This window comes from Dendrobates tinctorius, unplaced genomic scaffold (genome assembly GCF_039654945.1).
Source record: "Dendrobates tinctorius isolate UK_male_01 unplaced genomic scaffold, ASM3965494v1 ptg000143l, whole genome shotgun sequence".
NCBI classification, from domain to species: domain Eukaryota; kingdom Metazoa; phylum Chordata; class Amphibia; order Anura; family Dendrobatidae; genus Dendrobates; species Dendrobates tinctorius.
In genome coordinates, this window is record NW_027361810.1 from 30,464,164 (window position 1) to 30,483,217 (window position 19,054).

Below are 19,054 nucleotides of genomic sequence, written 5' to 3' on the forward strand. Positions count from 1 at the left end.
GGGGGTATTACCATAGACTTGGGGTTAGTGGGGGGTATTACCGTAGACTTGGGGTTAGTGGGGGGTATTACCATAGACTTGGGGTTAGTGGGGGTTATTACCGTACACTTGGGGTTAGTGGGGGGTATTACCATAGACTTGGGGTTAGTGGGGGGTATTACCGTAGACTTGGGGTTAGTGGGGGGTATTACCGTACACTTGGGGTTAGTGGGGGGTATTACCATAGACTTGGGGTTAGTGGGGGGTATTACCGTAGACTTGGGGTTAGTGGGGGGTATTACCGTAGACTTGGGGTTAGTGGGGGGTATTACCGTACACTTGGGGTTAGTGGGGGGTATTACCGTAGACTTGGGGTTAGTGGGGGGTATTACCGTACTCTTGGGGTTAGTGGGGGGTATTACCATAGACTTGGGGTTAGTGGGGGGTATTACCGTAGACTTGGGGTTAGTGGGGGGTATTACCATAGACTTGGGGTTAGTGGGGGGTATTACCGTACACTTGGGGTTAGTGGGGGGTATTACCATAGACTTGGGGTTAGTGGGGGGTATTACCGTAGACTTGGGGTTAGTGGGGGGTATTACCGTACACTTGGGGTTAGTGGGGGGTATTACCATAGACTTGGGGTTAGTGGGGGGTATTACCGTAGACTTGGGGTTAGTGGGGGGTATTACCGTAGACTTGGGGTTAGTGGGGGGTATTACCGTACACTTGGGGTTAGTGGGGGGTATTACCGTACTCTTGGGGTTAGTGGGGGGTATTACCGTACACTTGGGGTTAGTGGGGGGTATTACCGTACACTTGGGGTTAGTGGGGGGTATTACCGTACACTTGGGGTTAGTGGGGGGTATTACCGTACACTTGGGGTTAGTGGGGGGTACTACTGTACACTTGGGGTTAGTGGGGGGTATTACCGTAGACTTGGGGTTAGTGGGGGGTACTACTGTACACTTGGGGTTAGTGGGGGGTATTACTGTACACTTGGTGTTAGTGGGGGGTATTACTGTACACTTGGGGTTGGTGGGGGTATTACTGTACACTTGGGGATAGTGGGGGGTATTACTGTAGATTTGGGGTTTGTGGGGGTATTACTGTAGAATGGAGATTAGGGGGGCTTACAGAGTGAGGGGATAGTGCAAGGGACAAAACGGATGGGGGATAGTGTAAGGGCTCAGTATGGTGGGGGGACAGTTTTGAGAAGAGCAATGTAGGGGACTCGGTATGAAAAGTGGGGCAGTGTGAAGGCGTCGCAGTATGGAGAGGAGGCAATGCGAGGGTCTCATTGTGGAGACGTGGCAGCGTGAAGGATCTTATTATGGAGAAGGTTCAGCATAGCGAATTCAGCATAGAGAGGGGCAGCTTGGAAGGCTCAGTATGGCGTGGGGACAGCATGAGTGGGACACTGAGAAGAGGGGGCAGCAAGATGTGGAGATCATGGTTCATAACTGAGGAAGGTGCGGTGGGTATAATTTCTAAAGGAGGACAGTGTCACGGTCATAGTACACAAGGGCAGACAGTGTGGTGATCAGAATATATGAGGGGGATGGTGTGGTGGGAATATTTTATAGGAGAGGATAGCGTGGAGGCCATGTACCGTAAGAGGGACCATGTGGGGGAATGTTTTTTTGCAGGGTGCACGGTGATAACCAATTATTTATTTAAGGGCACAGCATAGGTAGTTATTTTTATTCAGGAACATTATAATGACACTCTGCATTACCTTTACACAGGTTTAGGGGAAAAAATTACCAGAATGCGTCTTTAATATTTACAAAAAAAAAATATTTACAGAAAAATCTACTTTTATTTATTATGCAAATTAGGGTGCTTTGGTTCACACTTGGCGTCGCCTATGCTTTGGTGCACTCTTGGCGTTGCCTATGCTTTGGTGCACGCTTGGCGTGGCCTATGCTTTGGTGCACGCTTGGCGTCGCCTATGCTATGGTGCACTCTTGGCGTCGCCTTTGCTTTGGTGCACGCTTGGCGTGGCCTATGCTTTGGTGCACGCTTGGCGTGGCCTATGCTTTGGTGCACGCTTGGCGTGGCCTATGCTTTGGTGCACACTTGGCGTAGCCTATGCTATGGTGCACTTCTGGCGTGGCCTATGCTTTGGTGCACGCTTGGCGTGGCCTATGCTTGGGTGCACTCTTCGTGTGGCCTATGCTTTGGTGCACGCTTGGCGTGGCCTATGCTTGGGTGCACTCTTCGTGTGGCCTTTGCTTTGGTGCACGCTTGGCGTCGCCTTTGCTTTGGTGCACGCTTGGCGTGGCCTATGCTTTGGTGCACGCTTGGCGTGGCCTATGCTTTGGTGCACACTTGGCGTAGCCTATGCTATGGTGCACTTCTGGCGTGGCCTATGCTTTGGTGCACGCTTGGCGTGGCCTATGCTTGGGTGCACTCTTCGTGTGGCCTATGCTTTGGTGCACCATTACGTCATCCTATTTCTATATTAAAACCAGTCTTTTGTCTTTATTGATAGCGCTCTGTTTGTAAAAGTGAGTGTGGTCTAAAATCAGCTTGCGAGTCTGACCACACCGACACTGGACGAGCAAAGCAGTGTGCTCCAAGTGTCAGTGTGGGTGCACACAATGTGGCTGCAGACTTGTTCTGACGCCTGGTTCTGGTCTTTTTGGCTGCCCTTTGAACGGCTTCAGTAAAGAGGAGGGGTGTTGAATGAGCAGACAGCGTGCGCATATCACAAGGCCATCTCCTCATTGAAGCAATTTGCTTGCTGCTCTTCTGGGACATCAAGTGGCGGCCACAGGCACGCTGGAACCTGGCATCAGTACGCACCCACAGCCACAGTACATGCACTGGGAGCACTCACTAGTCTGCAGTCACACAGAGTGACTGCAGACTTGTCATTCTAGACCAGTGACAACCCCTTTAAGCTAAACTGTGTTTTTTTTGTAGGGGATATGCCCCTATATAAATGTTTATGTAGTTTAGGAAGCATTTTGGTGTGACAGACTCCCTTTAGGTAAGCTGAAAAATTATTTCACCGGACAAATGAACATTTTTCTTGTGATAGATAATCTGCTTAGATAGACCATTCGGTTTCCGATTATTGGCAGCATTGTAATAAATGCACCTCAAAGAGTAACTAAACTTTAGGGAGATTTTTTTTTGTTATGTCCACTAATTCTGAGCAGATTTGTGGGAAATCTGGTTCTCAGATCCCCAAGCACAGATGAAAAGATCTTTTAGAAAAGTGTACGCAGAGCGGATGCAGTTAAGTCATAATCCCGTCTCCTAATCTGTGCACTTCTAAGAGGTCTTTTGAGGGATCTCAGACCCATACCAATGTGCTCAGAATGAATGGAGCTAAAACATATGAAATCTTCCAATAGTTAAGAAATACCTTAATTATTTAATAGTGTTACAGCCTGCACTTCATGAGTACTGTGGTTCCTGCACGGTCCGTACTCTGATGATGGCTGGTAACAACAACTCCTACTGTCTCCTTACCATTGTTAAAGACATACTAGGAGCTAAAACTTCATGCAATGCAATTGTATATTGGGATGACCTGACATTGCAATTGATCACTGTACTAAACTTAGTGATATACTGACTGGTTCTGGTGATGTGGTCGTGTACCGACAGTGGTTCTGGTCATGTAGTTGTGTACTGACGGTGGTTCTGGTCATGTAGTCGTGTACTGACGGTGGTTCTGGTCATGTAATCGTCTACCGACAGTGGTTCTGGTCATGTAAGTCGTCTGCCGACGGTTGTTCTGGTCATGTAATTGTGTACTGATGATTGTTCTGGTGATGTAGTCTTGTACCGTCACTGGTTCTGGTGATGTGGTCATGTAGAGGTAGCAATATTTAATTTATTAGACTTGATAGTAGATCATTATAGAGTCAGTGGCCAGACTAAAAATATAGCCATTTAAATGAGGCCTTTTGACTAAAGCCCCCCATACACTATAGACAGCTGTCCCATTTTCGTCTGGCAGCTATCTCACCCAACTCTCCCATACATAGGAGCACTCTTGTCTTCTCCAAGAGAACCTCTGCTAGACTTCGCTGGCAGTGTGCTTCATTTTTAGAGAACAAAAGAATCCGCAGTCTGAATCCAGACATGCTAAATCTTTATCTCACTTACTATTAATTAGACTGTCGGCCAAGCCTGTCTATCACTGGGTTTGGCCAACTTTATTCTAATGTGTGTGAGTGTCTTTACTATCTAAAGGGTGTGTGACCTTTTAGGGTATGTACACAAGATATGCTTCACATCTGCGAATCTCGTGAATTTTTCAGGCTGAAGACATAATAGGACACACTGATTAGTTTTTTTTGTCCTAAAGCAGCTGTTGTTTGCTTCTTTTAGCCATTTTTTAATGGAAGTTGTATTATGGTAAGTACTAGTGAGCGGCTTCCTAGTGGTAGCATGTAAAATGGTTAGGTTACCTATTATAACCTCTTGGCGTTTTTGGAAACCTGAAGATGTCGAAAGAAGTTTAAAAGACTGAACATATGAGCAGCAAGTGCAGATGTTCATTCTTTTCAGCGTTTAGCGCTTTTTCAGGCGGATTACATAGCAGATCTGCCTGTAATAGATGCCTTGTGCACATACTCATAGCCTGACTTATCAGTAATTGGTGTGACCACTTCCAGTCCCTAGGGCAGCATGAATGAATGCCATATACGGCCCTGCTAATAGGGATCTATGGTGCTGAAAGTTTAGCAGGTGGATTCTCAATCAGGTTAGGACTTGTATATAAAACACAGACACTAAAGTGTGTCCACATTAGGACACTGTTAGACCTCCGTATTAATCAGACGCAGATGTGAGCGTATTGTTCGGACTGGCTGGTGGCTCTTGCGACCTGAGCTTGACAGCTTTATATATTTCTGAGCAGCTGTTACGCTTGGGTTGGGAGAGCTGCGAACCAGTCCGAGAACTGCGTTCCAATCTCCGTCAGATTTATATGGCAATCTGACTGAGCCCTTACATTAAATAAAACCTCATTTGGACCAGAGTAACACATCACTTGCAAAAAATCGGTAATTTTTTTTTACTTGTTGGAATTGCTGCTGTTCTCCTGAATCCGGTGTTGTTTTTCTTTTGTTCCTAGGCCTCTCCATTCCCGAGATATGGTGCCTTTTCTCTCTAGATCTATATCTGGTCATTCTAACTAAGTGGGTGTGGTCTTCAAAAGTGTTCTGTGGGCGTGACCTTGAGGACCACACCCACTTAGATAACAAGACTAGGTTTATACACAGGGAAGAGGAGGCCATATCTCAGGAATGGAGAGGAGCAGGAACAAAAGAAAAACAATGTTGGATTCAGGAGAACAGCAGCATTTTCACCTGGTAACAAAATTACATATTTACGGCAAATGACAGTTCCCCTTTTAGTAAGAATAAAGGCCACTATGGACACCGGCTTCAGAACACACGAAAACACACCACAGGTATTGCAAAACAGTCGTTTATTGTATCCGTGCCACACAAACTAGTGAAAAAAAAACTACCCTTTTCACAACATTTTTGTTTTTAAATAAAACAACTTCAAGTACAATTGGTACAAAAAATGTCTGCTCTCCTTGCCTCTGACGGGGCCACCATACCACACAGTAGATAAAACACAGTGGTTACAAATGTCTTTTATTGTAATTATTATTTTTTCTTTTATGATCATCATTTCAGTGGCGAGGCGAATGACGGGAAATGCATCTATGAAAAAATACTGTGCGTAGGAAATTCGTCACACATTTAATTTCACATGGATACAAATGATTATATTTATTTTTTTCAGGCCTACTTGGCTTTGAATGATATAAACAAAATTGGAAAATAAAATTATAATAGAAAAAAAAAAATGAAATAAAATAATGTTAAAAAAAAAAACAAAATAAAAAAAAAGAAACAAACCACAATATCATATCCCCCTACACCCTGTTTTTGAAGGCAGGCACTACCAATGTTAGGGAGACGCCACAGTGTTGATAGAGGATACTGTACAAGTTATAGGTTATTATTCGCCTAACTAAAATAATAATGCTACAATCCTTCTAAAACAGACATCATAGCCGATGCCCGCAAACAATATGTACACATCATACAGATATAACAAGACGTAATATAAACAATTGTGAACAGTATATACATAGTTCTCCGTTTGTCTTCACCATCTTGAAATACAATTTATCTATATGAGTGATGCAGCAACGTATATTTATATAAATGTACTTGTAACTTTACAGTAAAGTTCCGTTTCGGTGCCGTTTCAGCACTTCCGTGTAAACAGTTTTACTTGGCTTGTTTTGTTTTTTTTGTTTTTTTGATATTTTTTTGTTTTATTATTTTTTTTTTTATTTTATTAACATTCTTGTATTTTCAAGATTTAAAGCAATATTTTTATTTTTTATTATTTTTTTTTTTAATCTAGTCTTCCTTTTCACAGAAAACGAAGATTCGGTCTGTTTAATCATAAATAATTCATAAAATTAAATACATTCACTAACAGTAAGCTACAAAGTAATAAAAAATAATAATAATATTAAAACAATAAAAAATAGATATTTATTGAAAAAGGAATGGGTTACCATTTCCTCAGTACAGCTCTGGCGGATGAAGAATCAGTGCGTTTTGAAACCTTTTATTACCTATTGCACTAGGACACCCTTTTTTTCTTTTTAGGTTTTGACTTGAGTGTACGCCCCCTGGACTACAAGTACAGTAGTAGTTGATAAAACGCACACACGCAAACACAATAGAACAAAAATAAAAAAAGGGATATGGTCATCATAGGACTGATGTTGTAACCTAAGACTTTTATTGATGACGCCCCGGTCTTCCATAGTCTCGATATCTTGTGGGTGTAGTGATCGTTCACATTGCTGGTCTTGCGGTTATCAGGATAAAGTAACGTCGAATGGTTTCAACTCATGTTGAAAATTTCTGTCCATCTTTTTTCAAAATGTATCCTCATTTTGTGTCCAGCTCTACCGATTTCAGAGTCGTCTTCATTAAATGTTTCACAGTTGTTAAAGACAAGTCTGACGTCCAGAGCGAAAGCCTCAAAATTGGGGTATCTGCAAAAGAATTAAATATATTACTATTACAAGTCAGAAGGAAGTTGTAGAGGTTTTCCCAAATTTTCAAACTTAAAGGGGTTATCCGGCCTTAAGCTAAAAGTCTGCAGTCACCATATGTGACTGCAGACTTGTGAATCTTCACATCGCGTGCGCACTATGCACTGTAAGGATTTGCCGGCTCAGAGAGCGGCAGGCTCTTGGCCTCAAGTATGTGATTTGCTTACTGGCGGTCATATGCTCACTAGACGCGTGTGGCCTCACTCAGTGTAAGTATATTGAGCGAGGCTGGAAGTATGCATATCACATACCTGCGGCCACATGACTGCCTGCTGCCGTCACCAGAGAACCCTCATAGAGTGCACTGTGCACAATGTGAGGATTCACAAGTCTGCAGTCACATAGCCTAAGACCAGACAACCCATTCAAGGGCGTGAAGCACTGTGACCAGCGATGTCCATGAGGGTGTGTGTAGAAGTCAGACACTCCTGGATGATTAATAGGTGCGTGGCTCTTACTGAATCGGGAGCGTCTGGCATGTGAGGTGCGCCTCGCTATGAATCCTACCAGATTTCTGGTGTCGGGAACACCACAGATTGTCAGGAATTCAGCGAGCTGTAGAGTCACGCCACTGTTCCAGTTTAGCTCCGTCCAATTAGAACAAGCGTGAAATCCTTAACAAGTCGCAAAATGTCTGTGAAAATCCACATTGTTCAAAAAAATTGTCAACTTTTCAAAGTGATTTACTCCAGAATCCTGCTGCTTTGACAATTTGGGATCTGGGTGTTGTAAATCCTCTACTTGCTGTCAGCCTGGATAGAACTTGAACCTCTAAGGCCCTAATGCAAAATCTTTAACAGGGCCCCAAACTATGGGTATTGTTATTCTAAAACTGTCTAAAGGAACCTTCCCCCCCCCCCCCCTCCAAGGTTCCTGGGCCTGGGTGCAACTCCAGTCTTTGCAACCACTGTGATACACACCTGACGGTCAATCAATGGAAACTTTTAAGTTTTCGACAATTGCATCCAATCTATGCAACCTTAAATTATTTTCCATGGCATAGAAATGGTGCGAGTTTGGGTAATTCAAATGGCTGTTTGGAGCCTTTATTTTCTCGCCCTTATTATGGCCGCAAGTTGACGCATGACTGTGGGCTCCGTGACATGTACGAGGCATCATGCATGTCTGGGATGCTGTTAGTTCAGGTGACTGGGCTGGGTATTGTAGCCGGAACTTGGATCAGAAAATGCAGCGGCTGAACCCCCGTGTCTTCATTTAAAGTGTGTCAGGGCAAGAGTGGGATGCAGTATGAATAGGGTTTGTGGTATTTGGTGACGTACACTCCTTGTATATGGTTGCACAGTACTTACTGGCCATTGCTCAGCTTTTCTCTGATGGTTGCAAAGTCCATAGGTTTCTTGATGACTTTTTTGTAACCAGGTACAAGTTTCAAGTTAACAGGATGCAAAAAAGGCCAGGCGTCCGCATGAGACTCCATCTCAGACAAGATTAGGCTGCAAGAATAAGAGACAGCAGCAGGTGACACATGTACAAGAACTAAAGGCTAGGGCAGTGTTATTTCCCCTCTGGGAATGAGACCCAATCACGTGTCTGGGAGAACACATAACATTTCTTACCTACAAAGAGCCAGGTCCTTAGATTCATCCTTGGTGGAGGTTTTAGGTTTCTTGGACGCTGGAGAACCTTCTTGTTTTGCAGGACTAACGTTATTTTCATCCGATTTTCTTTTTTTGGAGTCCTTGCTTCCTTTTTTGCTAGAGCCTCCAGTTGGTACAGTTGGGTCTTCATCATCGGCGTCTGCAGAGACTTTCTTCCCTTTCTTCGCTTCAGAATTCTTCTTCACTTTTAGATTGGCCTTCTTCATTTTTAAAGTATGACCACTTGCCTATGATACAAATACAAATAACATAAATGTCCGCTAACACTAGAAATGGCTGTAGCACCTTGTGGGTTCTGCGCCTATGTGACAAAGTAATGTAGAGAATAAGAGGTCAAGAGAAGCGTCTTTTTTGTCATTTTTGTCTGCAGTTTGAGCTTTCTCATTGCCTTCTATGTACAGTATAGAGTGTCCTCCAAGTGGAAAATACCCAAAAAATGGTCTGATCACTTCTTTTAACCATTTGGCATATTTGATCACACAAAATCAAGTTGTTTTAAGACAGGAATGCTTATGTTCATCCTTTTGAGCATTTTATGAAGGATTTCAGAGCGAACCCACCTGAAAAAGACTTTTCTCATTTTCCTGGTTCTGCAAACTAGTTTCGCCTCTCAAGCTTCATCAGAGGTTGGTAATGGAGAGTACTCTGGAGGACAGCTAAATCTGTAGCAGCATGGTGTATCCACTATTTCAGGTAGGCCCTGAGTTATTGTTTAAGAAATTGTGTCTTACCTTAGCAATACAGGCAGGGCAGAACCAGTCGCCTTCTGGAATCGCAGTGATTTTGGGCCGATGGCAGTAGGTGTGACATCCTTTGTCACAACCGTCACACAAAAGCAGCAATTCCTCGTTGTCCCCTTTGCGGCATAATTGGCAGTACTGCAACATATGTAAGAAAGACAAATTATAAATGTGTGCATCGTCCTATTTTTATTATATCTGTTAATATGCTAAGACGTGGAAAACATATCAACTAGTTGTAAATTAAAGGGAAGGTACCATCCAAAAATTTTTTTTTCAGCAATTGAAAAAATGTGAAGAATTAATGTTTACATTTTCTTAAAAAATATTATTTGTTTTTAATTTTGTAAAATATGAAAAATAATTTTAAAAAGTTTGGCATTTCCACTTGTTAACACTAGGGGGAGCAGCTACTGAAATTTGGCACAAAAACCTAGTGTACAACTAGCTCACTTTACTGCCCTGCAGTAATTATGGGCGGAATCTGCTGACATGGGTGTGGTGTCACTCCACTCCTCTCCTCCCCTTCTGGGTGTTTGCTAAGGGAAAAGAAAGGATGACATTTAGGAACACAGTGAGCAGCCATTTTGATGGGGCCTGCAATGTTACTGACTGTCTTTGCATGTAAAGTCTGGATCAGAACAGGCCATCAATCAGCAGACATGTTTCCTGGATTTCTGTGGAGCAGACGGTCCATCCATGTGTATAAAACACAGCGCTCTATGTACACTCCCTGGCACCGAACAGGGCGCCCCCCACAGACCAGCACACTGCTCTCCTGAAATACTCTGTGCTGCTGTCACCCTGCTCCTCCACCATATATCTCCCTCTGTGTCCCCCATAGACCAGCACACTGCTCTCCTGAAATACTCTGTGCTACTGTCACCCTGCTCCTCCACCATATATCTCCCTCTGTGCCCCCCATAGACCAGCACACTGCTCTCCTGAAATACTCTGTGCTACTGTCACCCTGCTCCTCCACCATATATCTCCCTCTGTGCCCCCCATAGACCAGCACACTGCTCTCCTGAAATACTCTGTGCTACTGTCGCCCTGCTCCTTCCACCATACATCAGGCCCCTGTCGCCTCGCTTTCACACATCGCCAGGACAGGATCTGAGGTGAGGAATGGGGTCTTCAGTCACCGAGGATGGCAGGCAGCAAGGATTCTGGGAGCAGAGTGACAGCAGCACAGAGTATTTCAGGAGAGCAGTGTACTGGTCTATGAGGGGCACAGAGGGAGTTATATGGTGGAGGAGCAGGGTGACAGCAGCACAGAGTATTTCAGGAGAGCAGTATCGCACCGGATAGGATTAGATACACGGCTCAGCAGTCAGTATCACACGGGATAGGATTAGATACACGGCTCAGCAGTCAGTATCACACGGGATAGGATTAGATACACGGCTCAGCAGTTAGTATCACACGGGATAGGATTAGATACACGGCTCAGCGGACAGCATCACACGGGATAGGATTAGATACACGGCTCAGCGGACAGCATCACACGGGATAGGATTAGATACACGGCTCAGCGGACAGCATCACACGGGATAGGATTAGATACACGGCTCAGCGGACAGCATCACACGGGATAGGATTAGATACACGGCTCAGCGGACAGCATCACACGGGATAGGATTAGATACACGGCTCAGCGGTCAGTATCTCACGGGATAGGATTAGATATACGGCTCAGCAGTCAGTATCACACAGGAGAGGATTAGATACACAGCTCAGTAGACAGTATCACACAGGAGAGGATTAGATACACAGCTCAGCAGTCAGTATCACACAGGAGAGGATTAGAAACGGCTCAGCAGACAGTATCACACAGGATAGGATTAGATACACGGCTCAGTAGAAAGTATCACACAGGATAGGAATAGATCCACGGCTCAGCAGACTGTATCACACAGGATAGGATTAGATCCACGGCTCAGCAGACAGTATCACACAGGATAGGATTAGATACACGGCTCAGCAGACGGTATCACAAAGGAGAGGATTAGATACACGGCGCAGCAGTCAGTATCACACAGGAGAGGATTAGATACACGGCTCAGCAGACAGTAACACACAGGAGAGGATTAGATATCCAGCAGACAGTATCACACAGGAGAGGATTAGATACACGGCTCAGCAGATAGTATCACACAGGAGAGGATTAGATACACGGCTCAGCAGACAGTATCAAACAGGAGAGGATTAGATACACGGCTCAGCACACAGTATCACACAGGAGAGGATTAGATACACGGCTCAGCAGACAGTATCAAACAGGAGAGGATTAGATACACGGCTCAGCACACAGTATCACACAGGAGAGGATTAGATACACGGCTCAGCAGACAGTATCAAACAGGAGAGGATTAGATACACGGCTCAGCACACAGTATCACACAGGAGAGGATTAGATACACGGCTCAACACAGTATCACACAGGATAGGATTAGATACACGGCTCAGCAGACAGTATCACACAGGAGAGGATTAGATACACGGCTCAGTAGAAAGTATCACACAGGATAGGAATAGATCCACGGCTCAGCAGACTGTATCACACAGGATAGGATTAGATCCACGGCTCAGCAGACAGTATCACACAGGATAGGATTAGATACACGGCTCAGCAGACGGTATCACAAAGGAGAGGATTAGATACACGGCGCAGCAGTCAGTATCACACAGGAGAGGATTAGATACACGGCTCAGCAGACAGTAACACACAGGAGAGGATTAGATATCCAGCAGACAGTATCACACAGGAGAGGATTAGATACACGGCTCAGCAGATAGTATCACACAGGAGAGGATTAGATACACGGCTCAGCAGACAGTATCAAACAGGAGAGGATTAGATACACGGCTCAGCACACAGTATCACACAGGAGAGGATTAGATACACGGCTCAGCAGACAGTATCAAACAGGAGAGGATTAGATACACAGCTCAGCACACAGTATCACACAGGAGAGGATTAGATACACGGCTCAGCAGACAGTATCAAACAGGAGAGGATTAGATACACGGCTCAGCACACAGTATCACACAGGAGAGGATTAGATACACGGCTCAACACAGTATCACACAGGATAGGATTAGATACACGGCTCAGCAGACAGTATCACACAGGAGAGGATTAGAAACGGCTCAGCAGACAGTATCACACAGGATAGGATTAGATACACGGCTCAGTAGAAAGTATCACACAGGATAGGAATAGATCCACGGCTCAGCAGACAGTATCACACAGGATAGGATTAGATCCACGGCTCAGCAGACAGTATCACACAGGATAGGATTAGATACACGGCTCAGCAGACAGTATCACAAAGGAGAGGATTAGATACATGGCGCAGCAGTCAGTATCACACAGGAGAGGATTAGATACACGGCTCAGCAGACAGTATCACACAGGATAGGATTAGATACACGGCTCAGCACACTATCACACAGGAGAGGATTAGATGTCCAGCAGACAGTATCACACAGGAGAGGATTAGATACACGGTTCAGCAGACAGTATCACACAGGAGAGGATTAGATACACGGCTCAGCACACAGTATCACACAGGATAGGATTAGATACACGGCTCAACACAGTATCACACAGGATAGGATTAGATACACGGCTCAGAGGTCAGTATCACACAGGAGAGGATTAGATACACAGCTCAGCAGACAGTATCAAACAGGAGAGGATTAGATACACGGCTCAGCAGACAGTATCACACAGGAGAGGATTAGATAAACGGCTCAGCAGACAGTATCAAACAGGAGAGGATTAGATACACAGCTCAGCACACAGTATCACATAGGATAGGATTAGATACACGGCTCAGCAGACAGTATCACACAGGAGAGGATTAGATACATGGCTCAACACAGTATCACACTGGATAGGATTAGATACACGGCTCAGCAGTCAGTATCACATGGGATAGGATTAGATACACGGCTCAGCAGTCAGTATCACACAGGAGAGGATTAGATACACGGCTCAGCAGACAGTAACACACAGGAGAGGATTAGATACACGGCTCAACACAGTATCACACAGGGGAAGATTAGATGTCCAGCAGACAGTATCACACAGGAGAGGATTAGATACACGGCTCAGCAGACAGTATCACAAAGGAGAGGATTAGATACACGGCTCAGCAGACAGTATCACACAGGAGAGGATTAGAAACGGCTCAGCAGACAGTATCACACAGGATAGGATTAGATACACGGCTCAGTAGAAAGTATCACACAGGATAGGAATAGATCCACGGCTCAGCAGACAGTATCACACAGGATAGGATTAGATCCACGGCTCAGCAGACAGTATCACACAGGATAGGATTAGATACACGGCTCAGCAGACAGTATCACAAAGGAGAGGATTAGATACATGGCACAGCAGTCAGTATCACACAGGAGAGGATTAGATACACGGCTCAGCAGACAGTATCACACAGGATAGGATTAGATACACGGCTCAGCACACTATCACACAGGAGAGGATTAGATGTCCAGCAGACAGTATCACACAGGAGAGGATTAGATACACGGTTCAGCAGACAGTATCACACAGGAGAGGATTAGATACACGGCTCAGCACACAGTATCACACAGGATAGGATTAGATACACGGCTCAACACAGTATCACACAGGATAGGATTAGATACACGGCTCAGAGGTCAGTATCACACAGGAGAGGATTAGATACACAGCTCAGCAGACAGTATCAAACAGGAGAGGATTAGATACACGGCTCAGCAGACAGTATCACACAGGAGAGGATTAGATAAACGGCTCAGCAGACAGTATCAAACAGGAGAGGATTAGATACACAGCTCAGCACACAGTATCACATAGGATAGGATTAGATACACGGCTCAGCAGACAGTATCACACAGGAGAGGATTAGATACATGGCTCAACACAGTATCACACTGGATAGGATTAGATACACGGCTCAGCAGTCAGTATCACATGGGATAGGATTAGATACACGGCTCAGCAGTCAGTATCACACAGGAGAGGATTAGATACACGGCTCAGCAGACAGTAACACACAGGAGAGGATTAGATACACGGCTCAACACAGTATCACACAGGGGAAGATTAGATGTCCAGCAGACAGTATCACACAGGAGAGGATTAGATACACGGCTCAGCAGACAGTATCACAAAGGAGAGGATTAGATACACGGCTCAGCAGACAGTATCAAACAGGAGAGGATTAGATACACAGCTCAACACAGTATCACACCGGATAGGATTAGATACACGGCTCAGCAGTCAGTATCACACGGGATAGGATTAGATACACGGCTCAGCGGACAGTATCACACAGGAGAGGATTAGAAACACGGCTCAGCAGTCAGTATCATACGGGATAGGATTAGATACACGGCTCAGCAGACGGTATCACACAAAAGAGGATTAGATACACGGCTCAGCAGTCAGTATCACACGGGATAGGATTAGATACACGGCTCAGCAGACGGTATCACACGGGATAGGATTAGATACACGGCTCAGCAGACGGTATCACACGGGATAGGATTAAATACACGGCTCAGCACACAGTATCACACAGGAGAAGATTAGATGTCCAGCAGACAGTATCACACTGGAGAGGATTAGATACACGGCTCAGCAGACAGTATCACACAGAAGAGGATTAGATACACGGCTCAGCAGTCAGTATCACACGGGATAGGATTAGATACACGGCTCAGCAGACGGTATCACACGGGATAGGATTAGATACACGGCTCAGCAGACGGTATCACACAGGATAGGATTAGATACACGGCTCAGCACACAGTATCACACAGGAGATTAGATGTCCAGCAGACAGTATCACACAGGAGAGGATTAGATACACGGCTCAGCAGACAGTATCACACCGGAGAGGATTAGATACACGGCTCAACACAGTATCACACCGGATAGGATTAGATACACGGCTCAGCAGTCAGTATCACACGGGATAGGATTAGATACACGGCTCAGCGGACAGTATCACACAGGAGAGGATTAGAAACACGGCTCAGCAGTCAGTATCACACAGGAGAGGATTAGATATCCAGCAGACAGTATCACACTGGAATGGATTAGATACATGGCTCAGCAGACAGTATCACACAGAAGAGGATTAGATATCCAGCAGACAGTATCACACAGAAGAGGATTAGATATCCAGCAGACAGTATCACACAGAAGAGGATTAGATACACGGCTCAGCAGTCAGTATCACACGGGATAGGATTAGATACACGGCTCAGCGGACAGCATCACACGGGATAGGATTAGATACACGGCTCAGCGGTCAGTATCACACGGGATAGGATTAGATACACGGCTCAGCAGTCAGTATCACACAGGAGAGGATTAGATACACAGCTCAGCAGACAGTATCACACAGGAGAGGATTAGATATCCAGCAGACAGTATCACACTGGAGAGGATTAGATACACGGCTCAGCAGACAGTATCACACAGAAGAGGATTAGATACACGGCTCAGCAGTCAGTATCACACGGGATAGGATTAGATACACGGCTCAGCAGTCAGTATCACACGGGATAGGATTAGATACACGGCTCAGCAGACAGTATCACACAGGAGAGGATTAGATACACGGCGCAGCAGTCAGTATCACACAGGAGAGGATTAGATACACGGCTCAGCAGACAGTAACACACAGGAGAGGATTAGAAACACTGCTCAGCAGACGGTATCACACAGGATAGGATTAGATACACGGCTCAGCACACAGTATCACACAGGAGAAGATTAGATGTCCAGCAGACAGTATCACACAGGAGAGGGTTAGATACACGGCTCAGCAGACAGTATCACACAGGAGAGGATTAGATACACGGCTCAGCAGACAGTATCAAACAGGAGAGGATAAGATACACGGCTCAACACAGTATCACACCGGATAGGATTAGATACACGGCTCAGCAGTCAGTATCACACGGGATAGGATTAGATACACGGCTCAGCGGACAGTATCACACAGGAGAGGATTAGAAACACGGCTCAGCAGACAGTATCACACAGGAGAGGATTAGATATCCAGCAGACAGTATCACACTGGAGAGGATTAGATACACGGCTCAGCAGACAGTATCACACAGAAGAGGATTAGATAAACGGCTCAGCAGTCAGTATCACACGGGATAGGATTAGATACAAGGCTCAGCGGACAGCATCACTCGGGATAGGATTAGATACACGGCTTAGCGGACAGCATCACACGGGATAGGATTAGATACACGGCTCAGCGGACAGCATCACACGGGATAGGATTAGATACACGGCTCAGCGGACAGTATCACACAGGAGAGGATTAGATGTCCAGCAGACAGTATCACACAGGAGAGGATTAGATACACGGCTCAGCAGTCAGTATCACACGGGATAGGATTAGATACACGGCTCAGCGGACAGTATCACACAGGAGAGGATTAGATACACAGCTCAGCGGTCAGTGTCACACAGGAGAGGATTAGATACACGGCTCAGCAGACAGTATCACACAGGAGAGGATTAGATACACGGCTCAGCAGTCAGTATCACACAGGAGAGGATTAGATACACGGCTCAGCAGTCAGTATCGCACAGGTGAGGATTAGATACACGGCTCAGCAGTCAGTATCACACAGGAGATGATTAGATACACAGCTCAGCAGACAGCATCACACGGGATAGGATTAGATACACGGCTTAGCGGACAGCATCACACGGGATAGGATTAGATACACGGCTCAGCGGACAGCATCACACGGGATAGGATTAGATACACGGCTCAGCGGTCAGTATCACACGGGATAGGATTAGATACACGGCTCAGCAGACAATATCAAACATGAGAGGATTAGATACACGGCTCAGCAGACAGTATCACACAGGAGAGGATTAGATGTCCAGCAGACAGTATCACACAGGAGAGGATTAGATACACGGCTCAGCAGACAATATCACACAGGATAGGATTAGATACACGGCTCAGCACACAGTATCACACAGGAGAGGATTAGAAACACGGCTCAGCAGTCATTATCACACAGGAGGGGATTAGATGTCCAGCAGACAGTATCACACAGGAGAGGATTAGATACACGGCTCAGCAGACAATATCACACAGGATAGGATTAGATACACGGCTCAGCACACAGTATCACACAGGAGAGGATTAGAAACACGGCTCAGCAGTCATTATCACACAGGAGGGGATTAGATGTCCAGCAGACAGTATCACACAGGAGAGGATTAGATACATGGCTCAGCAGTCAGTATCACACGGGATAGGATTAGATACACGGCTCAGCGGACAGTATCACACAGGAGAGGATTAGATACACAGCTCAGCAGACAGTATCACACAGGAGAGGATTAGATACACGGCTCAGCAGTCAGTATAACACAGGAGAGGATTAGATACACGGTTCAGCAGTCAGTATCACACAGGAGAGGATTAGATACATGGCTCAGCAGTCAGTATCACACAGGAGAGGATTAGATACACAGCTCAGCAGACAGTATCACAGGATAGGATTAGATACACAGCTCAGCAGTCAGTATCACACAGGAGAGGATTAGATGTCCAGCAGACAATATCACACAGGAGAGGATTAGATACACAGCTCAGCAGTCAGTATCACACAGGAGAGGATTAGATGTCCAGCAGATTGCCAAGTGTTTTGAAACAGCAGGGAGCTGCTCCTCCTATGTTTTGCAAGAGAAGGGGCAGCAGCTGGTCGGGTGTTTTGGAAGGTCAGCTCGGGTCTCCAGGAGCTCGTCCTGTATCCTCTCCTGTAGCTGGTATGTGCAGAGTGAACATCCAAGCCCTGTTATGCTGGAACAGTACAGCATCCAGGGATTGCAATAGAGTGTAAATGGAGCTAAAAGGTAAGCACTGGGCTCTAATAAGATGGCGCCTGGCCACACCTACAGCTGTGAATTGAGCCGCCCACAGAGGCGTGGCCAGTTCACTCCTGATGCAGCTGCAATGAAAGAGAAAGGTTCGGCAGCCGACTGTTATGTCTTAGGCTATGTGCCCACATAGCGTTTTAAAACGCTCACTAAAAACCGCACTCCTTCCCAGAAATCGCGCGTTTTTTTCCGCGCGATTTCACCGCGATTTTACCGAGATTATGCCGCGATTTTCGCGTGCGATATTCAAGCACTTTCCAAGCGATTTGAAGCATCGCTTGGAAAGTGATTGACAGGTTGGTCGCACTCGTCAAACATAGTGTTTGACAATTGTGACCAGGTTTTTACTATTGAGGCCGCCTATGCGGCATCAATAGTAAAAGATAGAATGTTAAAATGCAAAAAAAAAATAAAAAAAAAATCGGGGTATATTTACCTTCCGGCGTCCCGCGCTGCATTCCCGGGCCTCAGCGTTCCCAGTAATGCCTTGCGAGACCTGTGATGACGTAGTCTCGCGTTGCTATAGCGATCTCGCGAGACCGCGTCATTACAGGGCCTTGCCGCAAGGCATTACTGGGAACGCTGAGGCCGGGAATGCAGCGCGGGACGCCGGAAGGTAAATATACCCCGATTTATTATTTTTTATTCT

At 45.6% G+C, this 19,054-nt stretch overlaps 1 protein-coding gene across 18 annotated transcripts in view; it reads right to left on the reverse strand.

The window, feature by feature from the left end:
- Positions 1–5,420: 5,420 nt before the first annotated feature.
- The window catches only part of BAZ2B (bromodomain adjacent to zinc finger domain 2B), a 379,566-nt gene continuing 365,932 nt past the window's right edge, over positions 5,421–19,054 (reverse strand). For all 18 annotated transcript variants that reach the window (XM_073545694.1, XM_073545710.1, XM_073545708.1 and 15 more), the window contains 4 exons: positions 9,453–9,599; positions 8,680–8,948; positions 8,413–8,556; positions 5,421–7,042 (listed from right to left, as the gene is read on the reverse strand). In XM_073545694.1, coding sequence (XP_073401795.1) covers positions 6,889–7,042; positions 8,413–8,556; positions 8,680–8,948; positions 9,453–9,599 — 714 coding nt within the window. In that variant the 3' untranslated portion in view covers positions 5,421–6,888. The remainder of the gene's footprint in view (positions 7,043–8,412; positions 8,557–8,679; positions 8,949–9,452; positions 9,600–19,054) is intronic.